The sequence below is a fragment of the Macrotis lagotis genome, chromosome 1, assembly GCF_037893015.1.
Source record: "Macrotis lagotis isolate mMagLag1 chromosome 1, bilby.v1.9.chrom.fasta, whole genome shotgun sequence".
Lineage (NCBI taxonomy): Eukaryota > Metazoa > Chordata > Mammalia > Peramelemorphia > Peramelidae > Macrotis > Macrotis lagotis.
This window is the reverse complement of record NC_133658.1, coordinates 478,929,767-478,941,444: the sequence shown is the minus strand read 5'-3', so window position 1 is coordinate 478,941,444 and position 11,678 is coordinate 478,929,767. Positions and strand designations below refer to the sequence as shown.

General features: G+C 37.2%; 1 protein-coding gene across 7 annotated transcripts in view; it reads left to right on the top strand.

Moving 5' to 3' along the window:
- The window catches only part of LOC141506690 (cohesin subunit SA-2-like), a 116,169-nt gene that overhangs the window by 326 nt on the left and 104,165 nt on the right, over nt 1-11,678 (top strand). For 4 of the 7 annotated variants that reach the window (XR_012473963.1, XM_074213681.1, XM_074213680.1 and 1 more), the window contains exons 1-2: nt 429-797; nt 5,081-5,165. Coding sequence is in view for 6 of the 7 variants with exons in the window: in XM_074213681.1 (XP_074069782.1) it covers nt 757-797; nt 5,081-5,165 (126 nt within the window). In the remaining variant the exon portion in view is untranslated. Of the gene's footprint in view, nt 47-85; nt 173-428; nt 798-5,080; nt 5,166-11,678 lie in introns of those variants that run through there. The other 3 variants (XM_074213679.1, XM_074213678.1, XM_074213677.1) reach the window with 3 other exon arrangements.

Below are 11,678 nucleotides of genomic sequence, written 5' to 3'. Positions count from 1 at the left end.
GATTGGCCGGGAGGGTAGTTGCTGGCGCGGACGAGCCGGAGTGGAGGTGGGGGGGGTGGGGTGGGCTCGCCGAGTGCTGGGGGCCCGGGCCGCCGGGGCTTGGAGTGAAGGCGGACCCTCGGGGCGGGAGCGCGAGCCCAGCCGGCGGCCGGGCCCCGCGGCTTGGGCCTAGGTAGGGGGTGGGGGAGCGCCTCGGCGCCTGGCGTCTGTTTGGTCCGCCCGCTGGAGCTTTGCCCCTTGCCAGCCCCTCCGGCCTCCCGCCCCTGCCGCGGCCGCTGCGGCTCGGCCCGGGGCCTGTCCCCGCCCCCCTGCAGCGCTCTCGGGGCACGCGGGTCGCCAGCCCGCGCTGGGGGTGGGGTGGGGGCGGGGCGGCGCCGCCTGCCCCCCGGGAAGGGAGAGCGCAGCGGGTCATGCCGAGCTGCCCCCCCAAAGTTGACAGCCTCGCAGCTGGGGGACCAGCGCCGCCCCCTCCGGCTGCCCCCTTGCCGGAAGTAGTGACCGCATTCTGAAAGCCAGAAGAGTTTGCGGTGGGGCTGCTTTTGGTTTTGGGGGTGTTTTTTTTGGCCTTTGCTAATTTTTTTCTATTTTTCCTTTTCCTTCCCCGGGCCCGCCCCCTCCTTTAGCATCTCTCCGGCAGCTCCTCGCAGGAGCGCATAGAAAGTTGTGCCTCCTCCCACTCGTGTGGCTCCCCCGGAGCAGGACTTCTTGGGGATCCAGCTAAATCGATTTCCCGACTGCTGATGGGATACTTCGGAAATGATAGCTGAGCCCAGCCCAGCCCCAGACACCAGCCAAAAGTAAGATGCGGGACCATCACGAAACAAAGAAATGTTGTTGAATCCCCCTCACTTCCTTGTCTGAGGCCTTCACTCGCGGTTTGTAAAGGGGTTGTTTTGAACAGATGTGGTTAGCCCTTAGCATTTTATTTCTCAGTTTGACCCGTATTTCTTCAGGAAGCCTTCATCTTTCTGATAGGATTTTCCTAAACTACATGCTGGCAGCATATGAAGAAATTATATTTTATTTGATCAAGGGTTAATCTTTGATAGGATTTTAGGGTCATAAGATAGAAAACTGTTTGGAGCCTTAAAAGTCATTTTTTTCCATCTTCATTTTTATCAGTGAGGAGACTGGACCACAAAAGTTAAGTAACTTGCTCAGTCATATAGATAATAAGAGGAAAAGCCAAGATTCAGACTCAGGTCCTTTTGCACTAAATTTAGTATTCTTTTCCATTGTACCACATATGGGTATAAAATAAAAGTTTAATTTGGGAAAGAAAAATAGCCAAGAATAATTTTTAATATGCCTCACTTGGGTACCTTCACCTTTCTGTTTTTATGTAAAGACATGTAAAATCCCTAGTATTTATTGTTTTTATTTTTTTTAGGTTTTTTTATTTTTGCAAGGCAAATGGGGTTAAGTGGCTTGCCCAAGGCCACACAGCTAGGTAATTATTAAATGTCTGAGGCTGGATTTGAACTCAGGTACTCTTGACTCCAGGGTTGGTGCTCTATCCACTGTACCACCTAGCCAGCATTGTTTTTAAAAACATTTCATTAATATTAGTAGTTTTCTTAGTATCTTAATATTCTTGGCATTTACAGAGAGTTTTACAGATTATAAAAGTTACAGAAATGACCTCATTTGAACTTTAAAACAGCCAACAGATATGACTAGCAGGTTTTCTTATTTACATGATACTTTTCTGCACTTAAAGTCTTGAGATTTTTAAGATAAGGTGTAGGATAGAAGGTGAAGGTGATTGAAAAGTACCTCAAAATAGTGATTCAATAAGTGATTCAATGATTCACCTGGTTGATGGGCTCTGGGGATACAACAATAAAAATTAAAACCATCTTTACCTTTTAGGATCTTACATATTAAATATATTTAGCAAATAAATATATAATCTAAGTATATAATAACTTCTGGTGGACAAGGTGCTGTGGGGAATCAGGAATACTTACAGTAAAGGAGTTGAACTTTAAAGAAAGCTAGGGATCTCAAGGCAGGAGTGAGGAGCAACAGCATTCTAGATATGGGGGGCAGCTTATGTATAGGTAGGAGATACAGTGTTTCTATGCATGGTGAGAAGGAAGTCAGATCAGTTTGGCTAACCGGTAGAGTACTTGTCCAGAAGTAATGTCAGATCAGTTGGAAAGATTGTTTGTAATCAGTGAAAGGTTTTTAAAAGCTAAACAGAGAAGTTTGCATTTTATTTTTGAGGCTTTTTGATTTGGTCAGATCTGGTTTTTAGAAATATTAACAGTTATGTGGAGGATGGATTGGCGAGGGGATATACTGAGAATGGGAATTAGGAGGAGATCACTAAGGCCTAAAGTAGGGTTGTTATGATATGAGTAGATTGAAGGAGACAAGAATCAAGAGATGTTGAGGAGATGGATTTGGCAAGATTTGGCAACTTAATGAATATGGGGGAGGAGAGTGAATCAGGGTAAAGAATCAGGAATGATTGTTGATTTTGTAAATCTAGATTACTGAAAAAATGATGGCATAACATAAATAGGCAAATTAGTAAAGAGGTGGTTTAGGAGGAAAGGAAAGAAATGAGTTGTGTTTTGGACTTGTTAAGTTTTAGATGCCTAAAGAATATGCATATGCAAATGACTAGCCAGAAGTTGGTGATAGGAGCTAGGGCTCAGGAGAGAGATGAGGAATCTTTTAAATGCTACTTGTAGATTATTGGATTATTTGTCTATTTTCCAAGCTAGTGTTTCATATTACATTTTTCCTGAACTTGGTTAGATTTCAGGGTCCTGTTTTTGTTTCTTAATTATTTTTTCTAAGCAATTGGTAGAGTGTCATAGTATACAGATTCTTTTTCTTTTTTAGATTTTTTTAAGGCAGCGGGGTTAAATGGCTTGCCTAAGGCCACAAGGCTAGGTAATTATCAAGTGTCTGAGGTTGGATTTGAACCCAGGTACTCCTGACTCCAGGGCCGATGCTCTATCCACTGCTCCACCTAGCTGCCCCCAAGTATGCAGATTCTTAAAGGGATTTAAAGGCAACTGTAATATTTTCAAACTTGTTTATCATAATGGCTTACTAATTGGTTGAAAGTAAGCTTTATTCATTCAGATTAAATCAATGTGATTGGTTTTGACTTTCTAAATATATAAGTATTCATATAATCTAACTAGCCTGTTTTTCCAATCTCAAATCATGTTCTTCCTAATGACTTATCCTGTTTTCTAGTTACACTTCTTGTGTTCCTCAAACTGCTTCCATACTTTACTGGATTTATCTTTGCCCTACTATTCCTAGTGAATGGAATGCATTTCCCTCCCAATTTTTCCTGTGGAAATTCTACCTATTCTTCAGGGACATACATCCAGGCCATCTACTACATTAAATCTTCCATGATTTTTTTTGTTTCTACTTGGTGCACTCCTCTACCCCAAAGAAAAAAGTATTCTTCTCAGAACTCTGATCTTTTAAAAATTATTTATGCATATATCTCATTTTACTTTGTATTTATATTTGTATAAGTCATTTCTCCAACAAGGTTTAAATTTTTTGTGTGCAAGGACTGTCTTATTCGTGTTCATTTTTGTGACTAACAGTGAATGACTCATTCCTGTAATGGATGCCCAATAAATCTTTGTTGAATGAATAAATAAAGTGATTTGATTCTAAGTACAGTATACCTGAATCTGTGTCATCATTATCTGTGTTTCAGTGAGTGTCTCCTGTAACAATACTAATATCTTATATCATTTTGAGAGTAAATATTCAAAAAAGCCTTTTATCCATTCTTCATATAGGTAGTATTTAAGCAGACATATACCCATGGACCTTCAAAATACACCTATTTCTAAAGCACTGATTGGGCAACACAGATTTCAACTCTTGACTATAGAAATACTTTAAAAGCAAACACATGCTCTTGTGCTCTATTTCATTGTTTTCAGCTTGGAGATTGGTGCTGGATTTCCTCATGAATTAAAGAGTTAGAGTCTGTTCTCTCAATGTTTTTTAAGAATTTCTCTTTTGGGGGCAGCTAGGTGGTGCAGTAGATAGAGCACTGGCCCTGGAGTCAAGAGTACCTGGGTTCAAATTCAACCTCAGACACTTGATAATTACCTAGCTGTGTGGCCTTGTGCAAGCCACTTAACCCCATTTGCCTTGCAAAAACCTAAAAAAAAAGAATTTCCTCTGTTTTACTTATTTGATTCTAGCTTTTCATTGCTAGTCTTTGAGAAACCTGAGACAGCTCGGTGATAGAACTGAAGATGAAGAATAGATATTTAATTTTCTCTGGAACACAGAATTTTAACCCCTCTCCTTAAAAAAAGCTTCAAAAAAATCCACAACACAGACCTTAAAGGACAAACTATAACAAAAATAGAAAATACCTGGTATAATAGAATGGTAAGAAAGGGAACACAGATTATCCATTCTAACGCTTCATTTTCATATGAGAATATGAAATCCTCAGAGAGGTTTAGGAACTTGATAGCTATCTTGCCATGGTGAAAATAGGTCTGTTCTACTTAAGAGTTATTTCCAGGGGTGGCTAGGTGGCACAGTGGATAGAGCACCGGCCTTGGAGTCAGGAGTAACTGAGTTCAAATCCAGCCTCAGACACTTAATAATTACCTAGCCGTGTGGCCTTGGGCAAGCCACTTAACACCGTTGCCTTAAAAAAAGGGTTATATTTACATTATACTGTAATATAGGATCTATAAATAATCAATTTATTTCAAATAGAAAATTTTAAAAGTAGACTAATGTTTTCCTTTAATGCCAGTGAATAATTTTTTGGGGCTGAAAAACCCATTTTATTGTTTTGATTGTGGGTCCTTCTGGCCACTCAGTACCATCCAAACAATACTCTATGAAATACGTTTATCAGTACTTTGATGAATTCTTTAGGCATTAAAATAAATGTAATTTGTTTTTGAGAATTTTGTAAAAATGTTTTGAGTTAAAAATTATCACAAATTATGGTTGGGAATGGCAGCTTTAAATACTACCTGGAAATTTCATCAGCTTATATACAAGTAAGGTCTTATATAACATCTTTTCACTAGATGTTGTTTTTCTTATACTATAGAGAAAGTGATGGCCAAGAGGCAGCTGAACCAGCATCTGCTGTACAAAATGGTGGCTTTGTGAAAAACCCTTGCAACTTGACTCCTGTAAGTTCTTGTGACTGAATGAGGGGCACGTGGGTATACGTGTGTGTGTGTGTGTGTGTGTGTATGTGTGTATACAAATTTATTTTTATAGATGTACAGACAGAATTATTATAATGTAATAAAACTGATCTTTCATTTTGTGTAAGTGGCTTCATTTTTTATTCACATATGTAATATTTTTGTTGTAGTTATTTGCATGCTTATTTTCTATACTCAATTATAAGTCTTTGACAGAGACCATTTCTTAGTCAACCTTGCATTCCCTATAGTGTAGGGTAGGAACGTCTTTATATTCATTACATTTTAAAAATTCATTTTTAACGAATAATCTTATTTAAGTTTAGTTGAATTAGATCATAGTTGAGATCCTCTTTTTTTTCTTTAGATTTGGACTGCAACATATAATTCCATCCTTTCTTTTTGAATATTGTCCTATTTTTGATGATTTTGTATCTGTTGCTGTACATAGAATGTTCAGTTTCAGATTTTATTTTATTTTAGTTTAGTTTTTAGTTTTTGCAAGGCAATGGGGTTAAGTGGCTTGCCCAAGGCCACACAGCTAGGTAATTATTCAGATTTTATTGAAGAAAAAAAGTATAGTTTATTTAAAATCTTTTTAGAGACTGAGAGGGAGGGGTATAGATTTCATTTTCACAGATTGCACTGTAAATTTTTAAGTAGTGAATTATTCATTTTCTGAACGTTTACTAGTTGCCTACAATATTCAGTGCATTGTCCTGAACTTCATCTTCCAAGTCATATTGTGAAAAAGGTTTATTATTGCTAGAGAAATAAAGAGGAAGTTCCTTGTACTATTTTTATTTCTAAGATAACTTGAATCAAGCATTTGCTGGTGACTAATTGAATCTTCTAGACAGTTTGAAGAGGTAGTGCAGTGTTTAGGGCTCTGGACCCGGAGTCAGGGTTTTTTTTTTTAACTTTTTGAGTTCAACTGCTAGACACTACTGAAACAACTGAACAAGAAGACAGGTTGAACTTTGATTTTCATTGCCTAGAGTTATTCTTTCTAAATATCCTCTGGAGGAACCTCTGAGAAATCATTAATATAGTTGATTCTTGGTTGTGGCCTGTGACTATAGTATCTCTTTGAACACAATCATAATTCCTGCCTCTTAACTTTTATATATTCATGTTTGGTAAATATTTTAGTTCCTATTATGTGCAAGGTATTCAAAACACCTTGCATATAAAACGGTTCTGCTCATAGAGAAGCACATAGAGAAGCAAATACAAAGTCATTTAAGAAGGGAGAGAAGATTAACAACCGTGGAGGTCTGGAAAGAATTCATACTGGAAGTAATATGAAAAAATTGAGGAATTCTGAGAGGTGGAGTTGAGACTTTGGTGAATATTAGATGTGGTGGTGGGGGGGGGGGGAGCCTGAGAGTAAGCAGTCAATAAAAACTGATTAAGCCTGCTTGCTATGTGTCAGGCATTGTACTACTCCCTGGGAATCCAAAGAAAGGCCCTCAAAGGGCTTACACTCCAAAAAGAGACAGACACAACAATAATAAAATATATACAAGTTGCATATGGAGTAGATAGAAGGTAATTTCAGAGGTAAGTCTTACGATTAAAGGCCTCCTGAACAGTGTGGGAGTTGAGCTAAATATTGAAAGAAGTTAGGGAAACTGAGTTAAGGAGGTAAAAAGGAAGAGTGTTCTAGGCATGGGGATAGATTGTACAAGGATAAAGGAGATGGGAGTTAGATTGTGTGAGGAACAGCAAGTAGTCCAATGTGACTGAATCATAGAATATAAGAAATGGGTTAAAATAAAAGAAAGAAGAGGCCAGATTTTAAAGAGGTTTAAATATCAAACAAGATTTTGTATTTGATCCTTGTAAGCTGGTGCTACTGATAGTGATTGTGTGTACGGGGTGACATGGTCAAACTGTTTTAGGAAAATTAATTTGGAAACTGAATGGAAGTTGGATTGGAGTGGGGAGAGATGTGAGGCAGAAAGATCAATGAGAAAGTTGTTGCAGTAATCTGCATAAAAGGTGATGAATGCTTTGTTCTAAGGTGGTAAGTAGTTGAGTGAAGAGAATGAAGCTTATATGAGAGAGATTGTGAAACTAGAAACAAGACTTGAGAACAAATTGGTCTTGAGGAATGAGAGAGTAGTTAAGGATTAGCCTGGGTGGCCATAATAGGAAATTTTGAATCAAAGTAAGGTTTGAGGGGAAAGATGATTGAGTTCTATTTTCAACAGGTTGAATTTGAGATGTCCAAAAGCAGTACTGTAGTAGTAGTATAGCTCCAGAGGGAGACTAGGCCTGAGTATATATAGATTTGGGAATCGTCTGTTTTGAGATGATATTTGAATCCAATGATTAGATAACTTATTGAGATAGTAGAAAGGGAATGTAGAAAAGCGCCAGGACACAGTGTAGTAATTGGGTTTAACATATATGAGGAACCACAAATGATGCAGGAAGAAATGATCTGACAAACAAAAAAACTATAGATCAGTGTCATTAAAAACCTTCAGAGGAATTAGCATGAGATCAATTAGTCCGTTAACAAGCATTTATTAAGAGCTTATTATGGTTGAAGAGTTGTTGTGGTAAATTCTGGGAATATAAAGAAAGACATAAAAAAATCCTTTCAAGAAGCTCATATGTTAATGAAGGAAGAACACATTTAAACAGCTATTTACATTCCAAATGTATTCAGGACATAGTGGAGGTAATTTAAGAGGAAAGATATTAGTGTAAAATGGGACTGGGAAATACTTTTTGCAGAAGATGATATCTGAGCAGAGTTTTGGAGGAAGCCAGGGAAACCCGAAAATAGCGATGGTGGAGGAAAAGATTTCAAGCATAGGGGACAACTGGTAAAAAAAAAAAATCAAGAATGTGTTAGGAACAATGAAACAATAAAAAGGCTAGAGTCACTGTAAGTGAAGGAAGTAAATTAGGAGAAGATTGGAAAGGTAGGAAGGCTCTAGTCTATAAGTCTAGGAAGAAACTGGAGCCAGATTTTGAAGAACTTGAAGTGCAGTATAAACGATTTTTTTTACTTTATCCTAGAAATAAGAGGAAACTCATGAAGATTTTTGAAAAATGGAAATCACTTAGTGTCTATGTAGAGAATGAATTGGAGAGGGAAGAGCCTGCCATCAGGGAAAAGTATTAGGAATTACTTTAAATCAATCAGTCAGAATGCATTAAGCATTTACTAAGTGCCAGGTATAATGCTATATGCTGGGGATTTAAAGACAAAGAATGAATCAGTTCTTTTTTGCAGTGAGCTTATATTCTAGCAGTGAAGGCAAGTACATGTTAAAAGCTCACAAATCTAAAACAAAAAATACAAAAATATACAAGGTAGTGGCACTAGCATTTTGTGGGATCAGGAAAGGCTCCCTTTTAGAATATATGCTTGCTATGTATCTTAATGAAAGTGAATTCAAGGTGTGGGAAATGGTCCATAGTCATAGAATGAGAGGTGTGAAGGGAAAAGAAAAAGCCAATTTGACTGAGTCAAAGAATATTAGGCCAAGGCTATGGGTGTTAATGTCCAAAGAGACTGGAAAGTTAGATTGAGACCAAGTTGTATAGATCATTTAAAGTTAAACAGGAATTTATATCCTAGAAGCAGGAGGAAACCATAGTATTTGATTGAGTAGAAAGGTCACATGGTCAGGTATGTGCTTAAAGAAAATTGATTTGGTAGCAGTGTGTAGGATGGACTGGAGTAGGGAGAGACCTGGAGCAATGAAGTAAATTAGAAGACTGTTAAAAAATAATCTAATTGATGAGTGATGTGGACTTGAATTAATGTCATAGCAATGTAAGTGAAGAGAAGGGTTTGGATATGTAAGAAACTGAGAAAGTATTTATAGCAATAGATAACTTTATAGGCATTTATATTTAAGGCACTTGTTAGGATATATAGCACTAGGGAAAGTTAGGAGTGTAGTATTGATTAATGCTAAGATTGCAAATCTCAAGCACACCAGAAGATTGGTAGTGTATTTGAGAGAAATGGGTAAGTTTGGAAGAAAGGAGGATTTGGGGGGAAAGATTAATGACTTGGGTTTTAGCTAAATTGAGTTCAAGATGTCTTTTATTGTAATAGTATGAACCTCCAGCCCATATTGATCTGGTGTAGCTAAGGCAACTGCAAGCAGGACTCAAAATTCAATAAATCTAGTAGCTTTTTAGGAATAAATTAATTACATGTTTGACCAAATATAACTCTCGAATGATATTATAAATATCCAAATGACATGTGGCAGAAAAAAACTCCTACCTCTGGTTTAAGTGAAAGGTAATGAGGGCTTTAAATGGAATAATGACTGTTTAAGTGAAGAGAAGGTACAGATGGAAGAGATATTGTAGACAAGAACTTATTGGATATGGAAGATAAAAGTCATGAAGGATTCTATGACTGTAAACCTAGGTGACTGGAAGGATGACTGTATCCTAAATAGAAATAGAAAAATTTGAAGGATTGATGAGTTTAAAGGGTAAGATAATGAGTTCTGTTTGGGGTATTTTGAGTTTGCAATGCTCATTTGATTTGTAGATGAATATTGTTTAGCATGCACTTAAACAGGACTGAAAAACAGGAAATATGAGAACTAGATATATAGATTAGTTAATCTTTTTAGAGACAAAAATTGAACCCATGAGAATTCACTGAGATGACTTACTGAGAGTGCAAAGGAGGAAGAAGATTCAGGACCAAGGCTAGGGCTAAAAGTGTTTCCAGTGCAGGATAAGGATGATGATCCTGGCAGAAGAAACTGAGGAGAGATCTGGTTGAAGAGAGCAGTGTTGAGGCTAAAGGAGGAAAGAATATGCATGAGAGAAAATGGTACATATCATTCTGAAAAACTGCAAATAAAGTCACAATGAGGCCTGGGAATGGTCATTAGGCTTAGAAATTAGAGGTCTTTATTATTCTAGGAAAAATCAATTGTCATCAAATAGTGGAATTGGAAGCCAGATTATGAAGAGTCCACATGCGAGTGAATGAGTATATACTCTAGAATTTCTACATTGGATCCTAGTTTACTTAAAAGGGAGAAGAGGTACAATAGCTTGATGTGGTAGCAGTGTCAGGTGGTATTTTTGAAGTTGAATATCTGGGAATGTTTATAGGAACCAGTGGACATTAAAAAACTGAAAATGAGAGAGAGGAACTAATTAAAAGGTTAAGCTTCAGAGAAGATTGGTCTTGGTACAGACACTAGAGCCAAAAAAGAAAAAAAATTACCTTGCAAATTATCTCAACTTATATCACTAAATTTTGTTAAATATACATTATTTGCTTAGAATATCTAAAAGTAAAAGATGAAAATATCTAAAAGTTTAATATAGGAACCATTTTTTCAAAAACTATTTGAAAATTTATTTAAATTTAAGAAATACTATGAGCACAGCATTTTTTTTTTTTTTGCAAGGCAAATGGGGTTAAGTGGCTTGCCCAAGGCCACACAGCTAGGTGTCTGAGGCCAGATTTGAACTCAGGTACTTCTGACTTCAGGGCCAGTTCTCTATCCACTGCGTCACCTAGCCACCCCGAGCACAGCATTTTTAATATTTACTGATTTTTCTCACAATTTGTATATAGGTTGTTAAATTGCTAAGGGCCTGAGACAGTATTTATCAGACATTAATGCTACATAAAGTCAGACATGTATCATGGTGGAGGTGTTTGCTTAAACACTAAAAAGACTATAGGGAACATCAAGTTACCTAATGAATTTTTTAAAAATGTTTTGAAGAGTTAAAAATGCTTATTATTAAAATATGGTATTAAAAGAATAACAAATTGAAAGCTGGATAAGATCTTAGAGATAGATCATCTAGCCTATCCTTTCATTTGACAGCCAAGAAAACTGAAGCACAGAGAGGTAAAAGATCCTCTACTTGGGAAATAATGACTGATGTGTCAGATATTGAATAGGTCACAACTAGCATATGAGCAGATTTGGAATCAGAGACTGTTTAAGGAATAAATTTGAGTTCATTTTCTTGTTGAGTGGCATTTGAAAACCTCTTTAATGGGAAAACAATTTGCATTTTTAAAGTTGACACATGTGATTTCATGAATCTAGTAACTTGACTGGGGGATTTTCCTTCAATTGGTATTTAATTGGATTCTGCTGAAGTGGTCATACATATATATATATATGTACATATATATACATATATGTATACATGTATATGTGTACACACACACACAAGGCCACACAGCTAGCTAATTATTAAGTGTCTGAGACTGGATTTGAACCTAGGTACTCCTGACTCCAGGGCCAGTGCTTTATCCACTGCGCCACCTAGCCACCCCTTACTGTGAAATTCTTGAGAGAATTCACTGTATCAAGTATTGTGTTAGGTGCTAAGGATACAAAGACAAACTGAGGTTTCTGCTTATATTTTATTTTAGATACAAAGGTGAGGAATCTACATTCTTCTGAATAACCTTAGATAAGTCATTTCCTCTCTTTGGACGTTTTAGCTGAGTTGTCAGTTACA